Source organism: Symphalangus syndactylus, chromosome 1 (genome assembly GCF_028878055.3).
Source record: "Symphalangus syndactylus isolate Jambi chromosome 1, NHGRI_mSymSyn1-v2.1_pri, whole genome shotgun sequence".
In the NCBI taxonomy this organism is placed as follows: domain Eukaryota; kingdom Metazoa; phylum Chordata; class Mammalia; order Primates; family Hylobatidae; genus Symphalangus; species Symphalangus syndactylus.
In genome coordinates, this window is record NC_072423.2 from 90,430,512 (window position 1) to 90,451,232 (window position 20,721).

At 50.7% G+C, this 20,721-nt stretch overlaps 1 protein-coding gene across 2 annotated transcripts in view; it reads left to right on the forward strand.

Annotated features, from left to right (window-relative positions):
* FADS2 (fatty acid desaturase 2) overlaps positions 1-20,721 on the forward strand; it is a 39,458-nt gene that overhangs the window by 11,452 nt on the left and 7,285 nt on the right. The window contains exons 3-7 of one of the 2 annotated variants that reach the window (XM_055284331.2): positions 1,060-1,257; positions 1,350-1,451; positions 8,818-8,943; positions 17,656-17,716; positions 18,100-18,176. In XM_055284331.2, coding sequence (XP_055140306.1) covers positions 1,060-1,257; positions 1,350-1,451; positions 8,818-8,943; positions 17,656-17,716; positions 18,100-18,176 — 564 coding nt within the window. The remainder of the gene's footprint in view (positions 1-1,059; positions 1,258-1,349; positions 1,452-8,817; positions 8,944-17,655; positions 17,717-18,099; positions 18,177-20,721) is intronic. The other variant, XM_055284416.2, reaches the window with a different exon arrangement.

Below are 20,721 nucleotides of genomic sequence, written 5' to 3' on the forward strand. Positions count from 1 at the left end.
TGCTCTGTTGGGTGGTGGAAAATGCAAATTTTCTTTTTCTTTTCTTTTTTTTTTTTTTTTTGTTGAGACGGAGTTTCGCTCCTGTTACCCAGGCTGGAGCGCATTGACACGGTCTCGGCTCACTGCAACCTCCGCCTCCAGGTTCAAGCAATTCTTCTGCCTCAGCCTCCCAAGTAGCTGGGGTTACAGGCGCCCATGATCATGCCTGACTATTTTTGTATTTTTAGTAGAGATGGGGTTTCACCATGTTGGCCAGGCTGGTCTCGAACTCCTGACCTCAGGTGATCTGCCTGCCTCGGCCACCCAAAGTGCTGGGATTAAAGTTTTCTTTTTTAAAAAGGTGTGGTTAACCATTTTAGTCATTTGACGTGTACAGTTCAGTGGCATTAAATGAGCACATTTGCACTGTTATGTAACCATCACCACCACCCAGTTCTCATCTTCCCCAAATTGAAATTCCACATCCATTAAGCACTCACTCCTCATTCTCCCACCTCTCAGCCCCTGGCAGGCACCATTCTACTTTCTGTCTCTGAATTTGACCTCTCCAAGGACCTCCTGTATATGGAATCATACAATATTTGTCCTTTGGTGACTGGCCTGTTTCCCTTAGCATGATGTCTTCAAAGTTCACTCATGTTGTAGCGTGTGTCAGGATTTCCTCCCTTTTCAAGGCTGAGTAATATTCCATTGCATGGATAGACCATGTGTTGTTGATCCATTCATACATCACGAGATCTTTGGGTTGTTTCTACCTTTTTCCTGATGTGAATAGAGCTGCTATGAACACAGGGTGTAAAAAATGCAAGCTTTTGAGTCAAAGCCTTTCTCTGTCACTCTTACCTAGCTGGGACAAATATACAGGCCCCAGGGCTGTGCAGGGCATGTGGTAACAGCAGCTATTGTAGGGACTCCTGGAGGGTCGAGGCTTGTGGCTTGGCCCCCTCTTGCCACAGCTTCTCTGGGTTGTGCATTGGCTGTTGAAACGGCAGCCCGAGACCTATGTTCCCTCCAGAGTGGCTGGTGGCTGACTCCTTTCCCTGTGCTCTCGGTCAACAGTCAAAGATCACTGAGGACTTCCGGGCCCTGAGGAAGACGGCTGAGGACATGAACCTGTTCAAGACCAACCACGTGTTCTTCCTCCTCCTCCTGGCCCACATCATCGCCTTGGAGAGCATTGCGTGGTTCACTGTCTTTTACTTTGGCAATGGCTGGATTCCTACCCTCATCACGGCCTTTGTTCTTGCTACCTCTCAGGTGAGGCGTGACACCCTCACCTCCACCAGCTGACAGAGGCCTGGTGCCTGTTTGCTGAGGCTGTGACAGCATGTGTGACCCTCTCTCCCCAGGCCCAAGCTGGATGGCTGCAACACGATTATGGCCACCTGTCTGTCTACAGAAAACCCAAGTGGAACCACCTTGTCCACAAGTTCGTCATTGGCCACTTAAAGGTAAGTGTCAGCAGCCCTGGGCATCTGTCCTGTTGGACAGCAGTTGAGACAGAGGGACCAGGATTCCTCTCTGCTCAGTGTTCTGAGGCTACAGGGTGACAAGGCAGGTGTGCCTGTGCTGAGGGCCATGGTGACTCTCCATTCTGCTGCCTTCCTGAGCCCCGTCTCTGGATCAGGTCCAAACCACAAAGACACAGTGTACTACTCATTATGAAGACAGGCACACACGTTTCTTGTCTGTTGGCTCAGCAGATTGTATTGTTTGATGTTCCTTAGCTAAGGACTCATCTAACAATCTGTTTTTGTTTGGGGACAGTAAAGTAGCAGTATTTTTTTTTTTTTTTTTTTGAGACAGAGTCCTGCTCTTGTCACCCAAGCTGGAGTGCAATGGTGTGATCTTGGCTCACCGCAACCTCCACCTCCAGGTTCAAGCAATTCTCCTGCCTCAGCCTCCTGAGTAGCTGGAATTACAGGCACCCGCCACCATGCCTGACTAATTTTTGTATTGTTAGTAGAGATGGGGTTTTGCTATGTTGGCCAGGCTAGTCTCAAACTTCTGACCTTGTGATCCACCTGCCTTGGCCTCCCAAAGTGCTGGGATTACAGGTGTGAGCCACCACGCCTGGCCTGTAGCAGTCTTTTTTGATGAGTTGGTATGATTCCTTTCACTGGGGATGTGAGCTCTTTAATACATTGTGCTGGGTGTGGTGGCATGCACCTGTAATCCTAGCCACCTGGGAGGCTGAGGCAGGAGAATTGCTTGAGCCCAGGAGTTCGAGACCAGCAGTTCGAGACCAGCCTGGGCAACATAGTGAGACCACCCCCCCATCTCTTAAAAAAAAAAAAAGAAACACATTATGTTCCTCTCTTCCCCTCAGAAGCCAAGAGGTACAAAGCAGCATTTGAAACAGCAACTATCTTTAGTCTGTGTTTTTGGTGCCCCCATTCTCTCCTTCCTCATCTGGCATTTATGCTTCTATCCTTATTTTAGCCTTCTGTTATATATGAGTCTTTTATCTTAAGCCACTTCAAATATTCTTTGGAAATAAGCGGGGTACAAAAGTAAAAGTCATCCTATAAGGCCTCAGATAGGGGACACCAAACTATGGAATGATCAGCTGGCCCAAAGGACAAAAGTCGTTAGAAGCGCAGGAGTTAAGGCAGTTCCACTCTCACCTCCCCCTAGATAAGGAAGCAGACCACAGGGTCTCAGCACGTTTGTAGAAAGACAAGCTGGAATTGCCAACTGCCTTGTTCCTATCTAACAGGCGTTATCTCCTCAGTTTTGAAAATGAGTCTTTGCCAACTTGCTCTCTGAAATAGACTATCCCCATCCCAGCCCGACCCAACAGTACCTGCTTCCTGAGAAAAGCTGGGTCCTAAAGACTCCATCCCTCCACACCCTGGTGAGGGAATAGCTACATGTTGGGTGTAGCTTATCCCCTCTTCCACCCAGACCGCAACGGGGCCCTTGGCTTGCCGGCTGCAGATCCCATTGGCAGCCAACCACCCCGAGCTGGTCACCAGTTTCACAGTGAGCAGCTTGCCTGGCCCTGAGCCTGAAGTGGCCTGAGAACCTGGTCTCTGTCCAGAATCTCAGGGGCAAAGGGAGAGGGTGCACATAGTGGAGTGCTTTGTTTCATTTTATACTCTTCTCTGTTGGATCAAACCCCCCTCAGTATGGCAAAGTAACATTTAACTCCTGACCCATGTTAGCCCCCACACACTTAACAAAGATGGGCTGTGTCCTGCTTCCAGATTCTGGGCAGGGGCCTGGCAGGGGGTACTGTTCCTGTCCAATTGCCTTCAGTCTTTGAGGGGCCCCAGAGCACGGCTCTTGCGTCAGGCGGGAGACGGGGCCAGGACAGAGGACTGGTCTCCACGTAGAATGTGAATGACAGCAAACAGGGTCTTTGGGCTTGGGGATGTGGGCTCCACTCATGGCCCGCCAGCCCCCACTGGCTGTGTCCTTGGTGCTGTGTCACAGAGCCAGGCCAAGGACATGGACATGCGGCTCACTCAGGGGTGCCCCAGAGCAAGGAGGTCAAGCTTGCCTGAAATTGGCTCTAGCACTTGTCAGGTGCACAGCCATGGAGACAAATCTTGTAGGTCTCTGTCTCTTCCCATCACTGGGAAAAAGGGGACTGGCTACAGGGAGGTCCTCAAGGGCCTTGCCAACTCAGATGTCTTAGCACAAGCTGCAGAGACCTGTGAGTAGGTTACCAGGGGCTGTGAGAGGCTGGGACCCCCTTCTTCCTGTTGGCTGCACTGCTAATGGGATTTAATGGGAGTTCGCCACATCCTGACCTTCTGTTTGCCTTCAGCCCGTGTCATGCCCAGTGGACATTTCTTCCAAAGCGTGATCTCTTTCGTAGTTCAGCACTGTACCTAGGATAAAATGCAAACTTTGGCCAGGCACAGTGGCTCATGCCTATAACCTCAGCGCTTTGGGAGGTCAAGGCAGGAGGATTGCTTGAAGCCAGGAGTTTGAGAACAGCCTGGGCTACATAGCAAGACCCTGTCTCTACTAAAAATAAAAAAATTAGCCAGGGGTGGTGGTGCATGCTTGTAGTCCCAGCTACTGGGGAGGCTGAGGCAGGAGGATAGCTTGAGCCTGGGATTTGAAGGCTGCAGTGAGCTGTGATGGTGCCACTACACTCCAGCGTGGGTGACAGAGTGAGACACTGTCTCTAAATAAATAAATGCAAGCTGAAAGGCCCAGTAACATCTGGGCGCTGCATCTGGAAATGGACATCACCAGACTTTCTGCAGCCTCATCTTAGGCAACCAGGGCCAGGATTAGGGTGAAGCAAGTAAGGCACTCACTTAGGGTATAAAATCTAAGGGGACACCAGACAAATTCCGTTATCAAGATAAATGATGTTTTAATGCAATGTGGTTTTGTTTTGTTTTTTGAGATGGAGTTTCACTCTTGTCGCCCAGGCTGGAGTACAATGGAGTGATCTCAGCTCACTGAAACCTCTGTCTCCCGGGTTCAAGCGACTCTCCTGCCTCAGCCTCCCGAGTAGCTGGGATTACAGGTGTGCGCCACTATGCCCAGCTAATTGTTTTGTGTTTTTAGTAGAGACGGGGTTTCTCCATGTTGTCCAGGCTGGTCTTGAACTCCCGACCTAAGGTGATCCACCTGCCTTGGCCTCCCAAAGTGCTGAGATTACAGGCATGAGCCACCGCGCCCGGCCTGCAATATGTTTTTTAAAAAACCAAAATTAATGCAAAAGAATCCACAATGAACAAAATATCAAAATTTTAAATAAAGATCAGGATGAACTGAGGCAAACGGAAAAACATGAACCCTCTAAACATTTTCGTGTGTCATTTTTTAATGGTTGATTTTTTTTCCAGAGCATTAAAGTAGTTGAAAAAGTATTTAACAATGAAGAAGTTGATGTATTAAAAGTCATAACATTCTAAGTGTAAATGCTTTATTTATACCAAAACAGCACTTATTATGCTTTTGCTTCAGTTGAATGTAATTAAAAATTAGTTAAGGCTGGGCGAGGTGGCTTAGCCGGGCGAGGTGGCTTGGCTGGGTGTGGTGGCTCATGCCTGTAATCCCAGCACTTTGGGAGGCTGAGGCAGGTAGATCACTTAAGGTCAGGAGTTCAAGACCAGCCTGGCCAACATGGTGAAACCCTGTCTCTACTAAAAAAACAAAAATAAGCCAGGCGAGGGTGCTCGGGAGGCTAAGACAGGAAAATCACTTGAACCAGGGAGGTGGAGGTTGCAGTGAGCCGAGATCGTGCCACCGCACTCCAGCCTGGGTGACAGAGTGAGGCTCCATCTCAAAAATTAAAAATAAAAATAAAAATTATTCAAGCTAATCGCTTGGTTGACAGAAACCATCAAACTCAGCAATTCTTTCCATTGAAAATGAAATGAGGCCGGGCGCTATGGCTCACGCCTGTAATCCTAGCACTTTGGGAGGCTGAGGCAGGCAGATCACAAGGTCAGAAGATCGAGACCATCCTGGCTAACACGGTGAAACCCCGTCTCTACTAAAAATACAAAAAATTAGCCGGGCGTGGTGGCACACGCCTGTAGTCCCAGCTGCTCGGGAGGCTGAGACAGGAGAATCACTTGAACCCGGGAGGTAGAGGTTGCAGTGAGCCGAGACTGCATCACTGCCCTCCAGCCTGGGTGACAGAGGAAGACTCCATCTCAAAAAAAAAAAAAAAAAAAAAAAGAGAGAGAGAAAAGAAAGAAAATGAAATAAGGCAAAAAGTAGCCTTTGAAAATGTTATCGATGAGTTTGCTTCCATTAAAGCCAGGAGTGCACTTTTTTTTTTTTTTGCCTCAGGCTCTGATACGGCTCCACCCAGCACTGCTGGTCACAGTTATACCGAGGAGCTTTCCTCTGGCTTCTAGAACATTCCACACTCCCCCTTCCTCTCCCAGGGCCTCCCCTAGGCTCTTCCCTCTGTCAGGAAAGCACCCCTCACTCTGCCTGGCCAACTTCTCCAGCTGCGTGGACACTTAGCTTTCCTGGCCCCAGCTCAGTTTGGTTTGGTGTGATGAGGCCAGACCCTCTCTTGCAGCTCCGTGAGGACAAGGGCTTTGTCTCTTGGTTCACCTCCCAGGCACAGCACTACAGCTGGCTTAGGGTAGGCAACATCTGCACCACATTCTGGGAACATGGAACTGGCCATTGTTCCCGGGCAAGATGGGCTTCCCGGTGCCCGGAAGGAGGGGCTCTTGAAGGACAAGCCCAGCTTTACCTGGCAAAGAAGAATGGAAGAGAGGCTGGGTGTGGTGGCTCATGCCTGTAATCCCAGCACTTTGGGAGGCTGAGGTGGGCGGATCACCTGGGTTCAGGAGTTTGAGACCAGCCTGGCCAACATGGTGAAACCCCATCTCTACTAAAAATATAAAAATTAGCCGAGCATGGTGGCAGGCGCCTATAATCCAAGCTACTCGGAAGGCTGAGGCAGGAGAACCTGGGAGGTGGAGGTTGCAGTGAGCTGAGATTGCACCACTGCACTCCAGCCTGGGCGACAAGAGCGAAACTCTGTCTCAAAAAAAAAAAAAAAAAAAAGAATGGAAGAGAATCATAGCAGAGGAATAGCACGAACAAAAAATGCTTTCATTACATCTCATCCCAAGTCCAGGGAGAACCGGGACTGCCCACCTCACTGCCTCCTTGTTGTCGGCCCATCTTGCTTTCCTCCATCTATTTGTTCAATAAACATCTCTGGGTTGGTATCCTCCAAACATCACGCTTACTTGTTTCATGCCTTGCTCCTCAGTTTCTTTGTGCCAGAGATTTTTCAATTTGATTCTTCCCAGGAATTTTGTTCCTTTTGACAACAAACACAAATGTGTCATTTGATCCCTCAAGCCTCTAAGCTTTCTTTCTTTCCTTTTTTTTTGAGATGGACTCTTGCTCTGTTGCCCAGGCTAAAGTGAAGTTGGCATGATCTTGGCCTCCTGGGTTCACAGGATTCTCCTGCCTCAGACTCCTGAGTAGTTGGGATTACAGGTGCCCACCACCACGCCCAGATAATTTTTGTAGTTTTAGCAGAGACGGGGTTTCTCCGTGTTGGCCAGGCTGGCCTTGAACTCCTGACCTCAAGTGATCCACCCGCTTCGGCCTCCCAAAGTGAAGCCTCTAAGCTTTCACTCTCTGACTTTTTTTTTCTCTCTCTCTCTCTCTCTCATGGGTTTTGAGGCCTGCCAATTTCCAGGGCCCTGAGGTCACTGCAAAGGCCACAGCTGTCCATTGCTGTTCCCACCCATGGCTATTAGTGTCCATAGACTGTGTGTGCCAAAAGCATCTCCCAAGTAAAATGTTTGTTTAGCAGATAGGCATTTTTTGCAGACCCTTAGCCAAAGCATTGATCCGGCAACAGTTCACCAGGATAGTCGCGATGCCAAAGGGTCAGGAAAGTGTGTTTTGTTTCATCTGTCGCTGGGCAACTGTTGAGGGCTATAACTCTGAGCTGAGGAGACGGACACCCGCGGCCTCAAAAGAAATATCCATGTTATGCGTCTTGTCTCATGGGATCCTATTTGAGTGTTAGAAACAGGAAAATTCTTCTTGTTCATGTTAGCAGTTGTTTGTTAAGCCCTCCCTCCAGCCTTCCTGGGAGGTGACATGAATCTCAGGACCCACCCTCAGCATAGCAGCACAACTGCGCTCTCCAAATCCTTTATTGAGATACAGTTCTCCCTTTTTTTTTTTTTTTTAAACAGAGTCTTGCTCTGTCTCCCAGGCTGGAGTGCAGTGGTGTGATCTCCGCCTCCCGGGTTCAAGTGATTCTCCTGCCTCAGCCTCCCAAGTAGCTGGGATTACAGGCGCCCACAACCATGCCTGGCTAATTTTTGTATTTTTAGTAGAGACGGGGTTTCACCACGTTGCCCAGGCTGGTCTCTAATTCCTGACCTCAAGTGATCCACCTGTTTCTGTCTCCCAAAGTGCTGGAATTACAGGTGTGAGCCACCGCGCCCAGCCAGTTTTCCTATTTAAAGTAGACAAATCAATGACTTTTAGTATATTCACAGATTTATGCAACCATCATCACAGTCAATTTTAGAGCGTCTTCATTATGCTCAAAAGAAACCCCACGTTTCTTAGCCATCACATCCCAACCCCCTCACTCCCTCTCCTACCCCAATCCTAGCCCTACACAACTGCTTAACTTTCTGTCTCTATAGATTTCCCTACTCTGGATGTTTCATGTTGGTGGAATCATGCGATATGTGGTCTTTTGTGGCTCCTTCCTTCCCTTAGCGTGTTTTCCAGGCTCATCTGTGTTGTAGCAAGTGTCAGTCATTGGTTCTGTTTTATGGCACAGCCAAACAATATTCCATTGTGTGGATAGTCTGCATTTCATTCACCCACTCATCTGTTGATGGACACTTGTCTTGTTTTTGCTCTTCTGATTCTTTTGAAGAATGCTGCTGTGAACACTCCTCTATGAGTTGGTGTTTTCATTTCTCTTGGATATACACTCAGGAGGGAGATTTCTGGGCCACATAGTAGGGACCACTTCTCGCTGTCCCTGAAACCTTGCACAGCTCTGGCTCCACACCTGGTGGCGGAGAGGTAGAGACTGGCTCCCACACCTGCTGGCGCGCTCACCATGTGGTCCCACAGCAGCACGCCTCATCCGCCATCATCTTCTTATGATCGGGGAAACTGAAGCCTAGAGAGAGAAAGTGACTTCACTCCCTCTGGGGCTGGCCCATGCTCTGAGCTCAGTCACAGCAGGGCTGGATTCTGACCTTGTAGGGGCCTGAGGTGCTATCCCTGAGGGCTGAAGGTTCTGGGAACTGCTCCTAAGCACGGCCTGTCACAGGCGAGCTCGGTTCCCTGGTGGCCTGCATGGCCACCCCTCTCTCCCCACAGGGTGCCTCTGCCAACTGGTGGAATCATCGCCACTTCCAGCACCATGCCAAGCCTAACATCTTCCACAAGGATCCCGATGTGAACATGCTGCACGTGTTTGTTCTGGGCGAATGGCAGCCCATCGAGGTACGTCTAAGGGGATGGTGTTGACCTAGGAAGTGTTTGTCCTGGGTGAATGGGAGCCCATCTAGGTACGACTAAGGGGATGGTGTTGACCTAGGAAGTGTTTGTCCTGGGCAAATGGTAGCCCATCAAGGTACAACTAAGGAGATGGTGTTGACCTAGGAAGTGTTTGGCCTGAGCAGGGAGCAGGGAAGGAAGCCTAGAGAGCTGACATTCAGCCAGGCCGGTCCACATCTCCTGCTACACAGATACCTCTCCTAGGTACCCTGAATTGTTCCGGCTGGAATGTATGTGGAATGGCCTCACCTGTAAATACGGACACAGCTCCTCATTAGAATGGTAGATGCCTCCCTCCTACCCTTGGGCCAGGAAGAGCATTTTCTGGCTTGTTTCTTCCCAGGGTAGAGGGAAATCTTGTTCCAGTTCAGCAGGAAGGCAGGATTTCAGGGGCTCAAGCTTGGTTGCCAACCGACTAGCTCATGTTGAGAAAACCTTATTTGGAGAATCATCATCCTGTATGCTGGGAGGAGCCTCAACATGGTTTGGTCCAATCTGCTTCACCAGTGGATGAGAAATTGAAGGTCAGCGAGAGGATGGAACACGTTCAGGGTCACATAATTTATTTATTTTTTTTCCGAGTTGGAGTCTTGCTCTGTTGCCCAGAGCTGGAGTGCAATGGCACAATCTTGGCTCACTGCAACCTCCGCCTCCTGGGTTCAAGCAATTTTCCTGCCTCAGCCTCCCAAGTAGCTGGGATTACAGGCATGTGCCACCATGCCAACTAATTTTTGTATTTTTAGTAGAGACAGGGTTTCACCATGGCCAGGCTGGTCTCGAAGTTCTGACCTCATGATCTGCCTGCCTCAGCTTCCCAAAGTGCTGGTGTTACAGGCATGAGCCAACGCGCCCAGCCGAGAGAGTCACATAATTTAGTGGCCAGTCTAGGGTGAGGCCCCAGACCTTTTGACGGCTAGGCCATTGCCTTCCATTTACTATACCATTTTATTTTCATATTAGTTCATTGTATTACTACAAATACAGAACACACTTGGTATAAACTGTTAAACAGTACAGAAATATCCAGAATTAAAACACGAGTCTCAGCCTGGGCAACATAGCAAGACCCTGTCTCTAAAAAAATATATTTTTTTTAGTTAGCCAGGCATGGTAGCACGTGCCTAGTCCCAGTTATTGGGGAGGCTGAGGTAGGTGGATCCCTTGAGCTGAGCCCAGGAGGTTGAGGCTACAGTGAGCTGTGATCGCACCACTGCACTCCAGCCTGGGTAACAGAGCAAAGCCCTGTCTCAAAAAAGAAAAAAAAAAGTGAGTCTGTCAAACCTCCCCTTTGCCCCAAATTCTATGCCCTTGAGGGTAACCACTGTTAACAAGATGCTATACAGTCTTCTAGATATTTTTATGTGTATATAAACATGCATATATCTGTTTCTTTACAAACAAAAATTTTAGGCCAGCTGTGGTGGCTCACACCTGTAATCCCAGTGCTTTGGGAGGCTGAAGTGGGAGAAGTGCTTGAGCCCAGGAGTTCAAGACCAGCCTGGGCTACATAGTGAGACCCCATCTCTGCAAAAAATACAAAAGATTAGCCAGGTGTAGTGGTGTGCGTCTGTGGTCCCAGGTGCAGGGGAGGCTGAGGTGGGGGAATCGCTTGAGCCTGGGAGCTCAAGGCTGCAATGAGCTATGATTGCACCACTGCACTCCAGCAGGGACAGAAGAGCGAGACTCTGTCTCAAAAATAAAAAAATAAAAAACAAAAAAATTCTACTTTGTATCCTGCAACTTGCCACCTCTGCGAATGTGGATGCCCTTCCCCCCCAGTTCATGTAGACAGGTCTCATCTCCCTCTAGCCATATGGTATTCTGTTGTATTTCTGAACCATAACAGGACCTACATTATTTTATAAGATAGACAAATTGAGTGTTAGTAATTCATAATTTCTTTCTTTCTTTCTTTCTTTTTTTTGAGACAGAGTCTCACTCTCTTGCCCAGGCTAGAGTGCAGTGGCTTGATCTTGGCTCACTGCAACCTCCACCTCCCAGGTTCAAGTGATTCTGCTGCCTCAGCCTCCCAAGTAGCTGGGATTACAGGTGCCCACCACCACGCCTGGCTAATTTTCTCATTTTTAGTAGAGATGGGGTTTCCCCATGTTGGCCAGGCTGGTCTTGAACTCCTGACCTCGTGATCCGCCCGCCTCGGCCTCCCAAAGTGCTGGGATTACGGGTGTGAGCCACCGTGCCCAGCCCATAATTTCTTTTGAATAAAAGCCCCACCAATGCGTTCCACAAAAAAAGTTCTTATTTGTTACATTTTTTTTTTTTTTATGTAGAGCCTCTATGTCGGGACCTAATTTACAAGAAAAAAATAAATATATGCGCTGCTTTTTGGAAATACATTAATGATGAAAATGAAAGTTTAGAAGATCCTTGTTGCTTTTATGCAGATCTTAGGAGCCACAAAGCCATGCATAGAGTAGGGTTCAATCAGCATTTGCCAAGTGAGGCCAATTTTCCCTCACTAAGGAGTGGCGCCGTGAGTGAAGTAGTATTCCCGACAGCCTTGGCGCCTAAGGCTTGGAACAAGGCGAGGAAACAGCCTGGCTCCCCAGTTCTGGTTTGTACACCCTCTTATTTCATTTCCACCGGTGAGACTATCTGAGCAGAAACGTGGATTTTTCTGTAACATGGCCAATTCGCAGGAAATCAGCCACAGTTCCGTACTTTGGAAGCCTCTCTAAGCTGCCACGGATTCTATTTTCTGCCAAAGTACAGGCTATTGTTATTCTTCTAGGAAACAGTTTGCCAGCTTTAATTAGAGGTGTCTAGATAACGGAACTGATGAACTTGAGGCCTTCTGATAAGTGGGGACAAAGGCTTCGTTTTCTCGGCGAGGCTTTGTGATGTAGAGCCGTTGGCTGTCCTGACAGATGTCCTCTGTGTCTCTAACAGAGAAAGTCTAGTCCCACCAGCTGCACTGGCAAGAAGGCGTCTTTCTTGTGCATGGTGGCCAGAGAAGCCTCTCCTTTCCCGACATCTTCTCACCCCCGACACTTCCGGAATGCTGGCTTTGGGGCAGGAGATGGGGGTGGGAGGCTGTGAGGATCTGGTTGTTCAGTTACCAGTGGCGTTTGGAAGTCCCCAGCCAGTGCCGCGGTGTTCTGTGGAAATCCCCTCTCTCACACTCATGGGGAAAGGATTGGTGCTTCCTGGGTTCCTGGTGTTTTGACCTGTGCTCTGGCTCTCCCAGGACCCGGCGGCCCTGGAAGGAACTCTGGTCTCTTGACTGAAGTGACAGTGGGTCTGATGGGACTTGTCACATGCCAGTCCCACACACCACAGTAGGGCCAGGTGGTGTGGCCAGGCCCCAGGGCCTCAAGCCACCATCCCAGTCTCCAGAGCAAGGACGCCGGCCAGGGCTCCTATCTCTGGGGACAGATAAGCAAAGCAGCCCAGCCAGGCGGCTCCCAGCACGTGGAATTGTGAATAGCGTGGGCTCTGCAGTTTTCCTCGTTTTCTGCATTTTGGTCTTACTGATGTTGTCCAAGAGGATTCTTTTTGTCATATGTAGCAAAGTATATTCACTTTACCCAGAGATTCATTTCTTGTGTGCTTAGAAAGTTCTTCATACATATTATTTTCAGTTCTCTAAGGTTTTGTGTTTCCATCTTTAACTTCTGCCAAATGGGATATGGGTAGGATAATGTTCGGCCTTCACTTTTCTCCAGAGTCGGCCAGTTTTCCCGGCACCCCCATGAGGTGGCATTGCTTCTTCATATGAGGCAGTGAGTGCCCTGAGCCCAGGCTTGGCCTGGGCTGGGCTGTCTGTCCTCTCCCAGGCCACCGTCTGGATGACTTGGGAGCCACATTCACACTCATTCATCCTTGGCACTTAACTCATTGGAAGCTCATAGTGGGGTGCCTTTCCCCTTCTCTTTCTCTCTCGTTTTTGTTTTTGTTTTTGAGACAAGGTCTTGCTCTGTCACCTTGGTTAGAGCGTAGTGGTGCAGTCTTGGTTCACTGCAGCCTCGACCTCCTGGGCTCAAGCCATCCTTCTGCCTCAGCCTCCCGAGTAGCTGGGACTACAGGCGCCCGCCACCATGCCCGGCTAATTCTTGTATTTTTAGTAGAGATGGGGTTTCACCATGTTGGCCAGGCTGGTCTCGAACTCCTGACCTCAAGTGATCCGCCTACCTCAGCCTCCCAAAGTGCTGGGATTACAGGCACGAGCCACTGTGCTCGGCCAAGGTCTGTACTTCTTTATATGTCGCATGGATGTTTCTTTTAAAACGCAACCCTTATACATTTTATATTTTGTCATCATGATTGGGGGTTCTCCAGTTCTCAGGAAAGCAGTGGATATTGGGGTAGTTATCTTAATTTTCTTTTTTTTCTAAATTTTTGTTTGCATGGCCTTCCGATGAATGGGATAGTTATCTTTTGTCCCGCTAGTGTCCACTTACGTCTCTTCATAATTCTAGTTGTATTTCGGTTGATTCTTTTGAGTTTCCTAGGATCATATCCTAGAAAATAATGAAAATGTAGTCTCTCGGCCCAGCGCGGTGGCTCACGTCTGTAATCCCAGCACTTTGGGAGGCCGAGGCGGGCGGATCACGAGGTCAGGAGATCGAGACCATCTTGGTTAACACAATGAAACCCCGTCTCTACTAAAAATACAAAAAATTAGCTGGGCATGGTGGCACACGCCTGTAGTCCCAGCTACTCTGGAGGCTGAGGCAAGAGAATCGCTTGAACCCGGGAGGCGGAGGTTGCAGTGAGCCGAGATCGCGCCACTGCACTCCAGCCTGGCGACAGAGCGAGACTCCATCTCAAAACAACAACAGCAACAAAACAAAACAAAACAAACAGAAAAAAAGTGTGGTCACTCTTTCTTTCTTCTCTCTTTCTTTCTCTCTTTTCTTTCTCTCTCTTTCTTTCCTCCTTTCTTTCTTTCCTTCCTTCCTTCCTTCCTTCCTTCCTTCCTTCCTTCCTTCCTTCCTTCCTTCTTTCTAATCTGGATGTTGAACTAGTCTCTTTCTTTCTAATCTGGATGTTGAAGTAGTCTCTTTCTTTCTAATAGCTCCACTCTGTTTTCTGCTTTGGGTTTTATTGCATTGACGGGAAATTTCAGAGCTGAGTTTAATAGCGGTGATACTGGCAGCAGCCTTGTTTTGTTCTTCTTTTGCCATATCCCCATTTTCTGAGGGGGCTGGTGAGACCATTATCCCGGTAGCAGTGTAAAGGGGCCTCAGAAGCCGTGCCGTGCCTGAGATCCTCCTCTTCCTCCCATCCGGGAAACCATCTCTGCTGCTCTGACTGTCTGAAGCTAACCTCCTGGGCTTCCTGCTTCAGGCAGACCTTCATGAACAGGCTTAAGCCACCCATCCCGCCTTGGGACACACATGCCGCCCTCTCAGGGACCTTGGACTGGGACCTTGCCATTCTGCTCCTGCTGGGAGGTCGTGCCGCCTGTTTCTCTCTGTGTGTGAGTTTACAGGTTCCCAGAGGCAGAGACTGGGCTTTGCGACAGCTCCCCGCCCCCAACCCTCGATGGACAAGGAGGGCCCTTGTCATTCCTCAGACATTTTGTTCCAAAGCTGAAAGGTCCCCTCCACATGGCCTGGCATCCCCCAGGCCCTCATCCAAGCCTGGCCTTGAGGTGCCTGGAGAGGCCGAGGACAGGAGAGTCCGCCCCGCCGCCAGGGCTGGCTGCACTCCCTCCCTTGCCCCTGGCATGCGTCCCTGCCTGTCAACCGCAGCCTGGGAAGGCGCCGTTCCTGATCGGGGGAGGTCCGTGTGTGCCACCCACACCCTTGGCCGCAGCCCAGCCGGGTGAAAGTCACGTGTCTTCCTTGCCACTTGGGCTTTCTGTGTGTGTGTGACGGGGACTCCTCAGGAGGAGGAGATGCGTGGGGTCCTCCACTCCCCACACTTGGGGCTCTGAGCCCCCAGTTGGGAAGAAGCCTGACTCTTGTTGAGTGAGTCTGTGGGCCGGCACCGCAATGGGCAGTGTGCGTGCACAACGTCACTTAGTCCCTGCTTAACCCGTGAGGCAGGAGCTGTCATCGACCCCTTTCATGGATGGAACAGCTAAGGTCAAGAGACATGAAGTGACTTGTTCAAGGTAACAGCAAGGAAAAGGCAACACCACTGTCCAAACCGAAACTGTCTGGCTGCAAACCACAGCTTCCGAGTCCTGGGGGCCCCTGCGAAATACGTTTGTTGGGTAGCGCCACCTTTCTGATCAATTAAACAGCCAGGCACTCACCCCCCTAGCTTGGTACATTCTAGAATACCTCTCCCTCCCTTCCCTGCTCCCATGACTTAAACGGCAAAGCTCTGGCAAAGAACTGAGGGTGGGAAAGATGAGAGCAGAGAGTTAGCCACAGGGCAGGGCTTCGTATCCCAAGCCCACAGTTGAACTTTCTGGTTTGAGAGGGGAGTACTGGCCATCCCCCAGCAGACCCGCTGCAGCTGAGGCCATCGAGATGGGTACGGATGTGTAGTGGTATGTCACCATACGCATGTACATACACGCGCGTGACTGTGATGAGCATTTTGCTCACCGTCCCACAGAGGCCCACTCTGAGGCCTGCTGCTGCCTGGCAAGCAGGGCCCCCTGGCTCCCGAGGGTCATTCTGGGGCATTGAAGGGACGCACACTAGAGCCAGCAGTGCTTACCAGCAGAGGCAGCCCCTGTAACCTGTGTTGTCCACCCAAAGGCCACCATCACCCATGAGAACAGGCTGTCTACTGTGCACATGCAGCTCCAAACAGACTCCCCAGGTGCCTCCCAGGCCCCCACAACAGTGTGGCCAGCCCTCAGTCCCTCCATAGGATGCCCTGGCCCCTGCTGACCTGCCTGGGTTGCCCTCTGTGCTCACTTCCGAGTACAGCCGGCCCAGCCCAAGAGGGACGGGATGCTCTGTGGGACAGAGATGCAGTGGGGAGGAGCTCTTGAGCAGAGCTGGAGACACTGCACGCCAAGGCTGGGGCTGTGAGCCTGCTCCCTGTCCTCTGGGAGAAGCTTAGAGCAGGACTCAGGGGCCTGTTCTGTTGAGACTGGCCACCCGAAGGGCAACGTGTGCAGTGCTGGCTCCTCCAGCACCTCCGTCCGCCGGAGACTCATGAAAGGCTCCTGTGAGGCCTCCCTGGCTCGGACCTCTCCATGGCCGGCCTCAGCCCTGGCCTTAATGATAGTCTTCCTGCAAGTGGCCGTCCTTTCTGGGAATGAGTGAGATCCTTGCCAAGGCTCAGGGGGCCACACAGAACAAAGGGACTGTTTCTGGGGGTTCTTCAGCTGGGTGTGCCGTGACCATGGCCATTGGCACCAAGATGCAAGTCTTGGGGACAGGGTGGACCTTGTTCCCACCCACAGCCTCTTCCCTCAGGAATCCGTGCTCTCCCTGTGATTTGGACAATCACTTCGCTCGCCTGGATGACAGAGGCGCTGGCCTAGGCATCATCCAAGGTTCCTTCCCTCCGTAACTCACTTTGACCTCCTGACTGCAATAAGTATGACTGGACACTATTGGAGGAGGCATCTCTGGCCTTTGGATCCAGGAGTATAGGGAGGGTGATGGGCAGTGTCCTGGGGTCAGCACTTGGCATTATGCCCATGTTTTCATTGGCTCCTCTTACCAACCACTGATTCGAATACCAGACAAGGCTCAGCAAGGCTAAGCGGCTCACACAGTCTCAGCACTGGTGAGAGGCAGAGTGGGCTCAAGCACATCTGCTGGCTGCAAGCCCAGCCTCCCCACACTGCAAGCAAGAGGAGCAGGTGCCACTCAGTGAGCGGCATCTTTTGGTCTCAGTCCCAAACAGCAGGGTGGGCTGGTCCCTAGGGGCTGGACCATGGAATTAAGGGCTCCAGGGATCCCCTGGGGCCGTGGTTCCTATGCCTGGCTCACACTGAGTGGCCTGAGCAGCTTTGGACAATGACGATGCCCAGGACCCAGCCCAGCCCTCCTTCAGAGCCTCTGGGCATCAGTTTGCCCAAGGTGCAGGCTCTGATGGAGAAGAAACCGGTGCCCTCATGGGGACCTCAGGTAGCCAGATGTGGCTTGAGGAGTCTGTCCTGTGGCCTCCTCTGTCCTCAAGGTTAGGCTCCAGCTGGGGAGGAGTGATTCACTCTTGTAAATTACAGGGCGGCTCCAGGGAGGTAAATGCTCCGAGCCTGATGACTGGCAGCAATTCTGGGGCCCTTACCTGGGTTCTCCCTGCCACTGTGGGCTCCGGGAGCTCTCCATGGTGACCTAGGAACTCCCCTGGGTGCTTATGCTCCGCCAACAGTTGCTCTGTTGCACATTCATTCAACAAATATTTATTTAGTGCCTGCCACATGGGCTCAAAGTCAGCTTTTTGGGTTCTGATCCCAGCCAGGGCTATTTCCCGTGGCCTTGGGCCATGGCTTAACGCTGAGCCTCAGCCTCAGAAGTGCCGGCCTTCTGGAGGATCGATGCTATTGGGCCAGTGCTCAGCTAGGGCTGAGGAAGTGTTGGCTGCTGCTGGCTATAGCATGGGGAGCCCAGAGGGCTGGAGGGGCCCCAGGCTTGGTGGGCCCAGGGTGCAGATTGACAGGAAAGGGACAGTGGTGTGCCCTGAGCAGATAGAAGGGATGGTGGCTGCAGGGGGTTTGGGGAACATGGGAGGCTGGGAGCTGAGGCTGCTGGGTGCTCATGACCTCTCCTCTCTCCTCAGTACGGCAAGAAGAAGCTGAAATATCTGCCCTACAATCACCAGCACGAATACTTCTTCCTGAGTGAGTGCTCGGCGCCCTGAAACCACTCTGGGACCCTCCCCTCCCCACAGAGTGGCATCTCTCTCCCTCATACCTGACATCTTTTTCAGACCCAGAAAGTGACACTTAACTTGTTAGAAGTGGGGGCCACAGCAGCCTTCCCCTGCAGACCCCCTCAGCCCATGTTACAGACCAGATGGGAACACAGAGGCTCAGAGAGTCCCAGGAGTGACACACGTCCTCAAGGACTCCCAGCCTTCTCTGCAGGCCCTGGGGTCCCTGGCTGCTTCTGCCCACATCTGCAGGGCTGGCCTCTGCGCTCAGTGCTGGGCCTGGGTTTCCCTGACCTTTCGGCACAGGCAGGGTGGAATGGATGCCTCTAAGTGCCTGTCTCTCTCCTGCAGTTGGGCCGCCACTGCTCATCCCCATGTATTTCCAGTACCAGATCATCATGACCATGATCGTCCATAAGAACTGGGTGGTGAGTTGGGGACACAGCTGGCTTGGCATGGGGAGGAGAGTGACTGGGACAGGTGGACCCGGCGATCCTACGCTGCCTCCTCGTGTGCCTCAGTGGACCTTTCGGGGCCCCATGCATCTCCTCCCTGGGGTAGCCGCCTCTCAGGAAAGGACTCCCTCTGGGGCCACCAGGACCCATTCCTAAAGATCTCGACTCTCCCTCAGACACAGGGACTCTCCACTGGGGCAGCCCTTGCTTTTGCAGAGGCCCCTGAGAAAGTTCTCAAAGGCAGCGTGATGAGAGGCAAGTGTAGCCGTCTCCCTTCCCCACTCCCTGTGGGCCGAGTCCCATGAACTGGGTTGCCCCGCACCCTGGTTTGAAGTTGGAGCAACTGGGCGTTGGCTGAGAGGACAGGTGTGTTCATTTGCGAAGACCGTATGACAAAGCACCACGAACTGAGTGGCATAAGCAGCAGCAATGTGTTTTCTCCCAGTTCTGGAGACGGGAAGTCCAAAACCGAGGTGTTAGCAGGGTGGATTCCTTAGGGCTCTGGAAGGCTGTGTTCTGGGCCTCTCATCGGCTGGTTGACGGCTTTTGCCCTCCCTCTCGGTACATCGTCTCTCTGCATATTTGTATCTGTATCTGTGTCCAAATTTCCCTCTTTAAAAAAATTATTTGGTTTATTTATTTATTTATTGAGACAGAGTCACACAGGCTGGAGTGCAGTGGTGTGATCCCGGCTCACTGCAACCTCCACCTCCTGGGTTCAAGCGATTCTTGTGACTCAGCCTCCCAGGTACCTGGGATTACAGGCACCAGCCACCATGCCCAGCTAATTTTTGTATTTTTAGTAGAGATGGGGTTTTTCCATGTTGGCCAGGCTGGTCTCAAACTCCTGGCCTCAAGTGATCTGCCCACCTCAGCCTCACAAAGTGCTGGGATTATAGGCATGAGCCACCACGCCTGGGCTATTTTTTAATTTTCTTTTTTTCTTCACCAAAAGTGGATACTTGAAAATTTTTCCTTTTTTTAAAATAGGGATATCGGTCATATTGCATTAGGGCCCATTGTAATTATGTCATCTTTTTTTTTTTTTTTTTTTTTTGAGACGGTGTTTCGCTCTGTCACCCAGGCTGGAGTGCAGTGGTGCAATCTCAGCTCACTCCAAAGTCCACTTCCTGGGGTCAAGCGATTCTCCTGCCTCAACCTCCGGAGTAGCTGGGAGTACAGGCGCCTGCCACCATGCCTGAATAATTTTTGTATTTTTAGTAGCAATGGGGTTTCACCATGTTGGCCAGGCTGGTCTCGAACTCTTGACTCGTGATCCACCCACCTCGGCCTCCCAAAGTGCTGGGATTACAAGCGTGAGCCACCGCGCCCGGCAGATAAATTGTTTATCTGACAATTATCAAAGACTAAATTGTCACTTTCCGAAATGCTTGCTTAAAATCCAGTCTTTCTCGGCAGTCTATTTGTCCCTCATGCTCCAACCAATAGCCATGGGAAAGTTTTTCCTCTCTTAACCAAATGTGGACTTGTTTAACTGTTTTTTGTTTGTTTGTTTGTTTTTGAGATGGAGTTTCGCTCTTGTTGCCAGGCTGGAGTATAATGGCGCGATCTCGGCTCACCAAAACCTCTGCCTCCTGGGTTCAAGCAATTCTCCTGCCTCAGCCTCCAAAGTAGCTGGGATTACAGGCATGCGCCACCACACCCGGCTAATTTTGTATTTTTAGTAGAGACAGGGTTTCACCGTGTTGGTCAGGCTGGTCTCAAACTCCCAACCTGAGGTGATCTGCCCACCTCAGCCTCTCAAAGTGCTGAGATTACAGGTGTGAGCCACTGCGTTCAGCCTATTGATTACTCTATCGATTACTGCTTTATCGCTCGCTAACAGAAGTTGTCCTTTCCACCCTGACTGTGAATTTAAGAGCAGCCAAGTCAAATTTTATCTCCAAGGCTTGGACCCATATATCCAGTCTAACTCCATTTGGAGGTGTCCCAGCCATTTCAAATCCAACATATTCAATATAAGTCCTCTCCTCTTCTCCCACAACCTAATACTTTTCCGATGGTCTCCATGTTAATGAATGGCTCCATCATCCACCCAGTGGCTCAAGTTAGAGACTAGCATCATTATGTCTTTTCCCTCCTCATACATGTTATACCCTCTCCTTGCCTCTAGCATCCAATCCTGTTCTAACTCATAAATGGCCCATTGCCAGGTGCAGTCGCTCATGCTTGTAATCCCAGCACTTTGAGAGACTGAGGCGGGCAGATCATGAGGTCAGGAGTTCGAGACCAGCCTGGCCAGCATGGTGAAACCCCGTCTCTACTAAAAATACAAAAAATTAGCCGGGCATGGTGGCGTGCACCTGTGGTCCCAGCTACTCAGGAGGCTGAGGCAGGAGAATCGCTTGAAACTGGGAGGCAGAGCTTGCAGTGAGCAACCTCTTTTTTTTTGTTTGTTTTTGACTGTGCCTGTTCCCTAAGGAACAAAGCATTCAACATGAAAAGAAATCACCCTATGTTCCTAAAAGGGGATGGCAGAGTGGGGACAATGTGATGA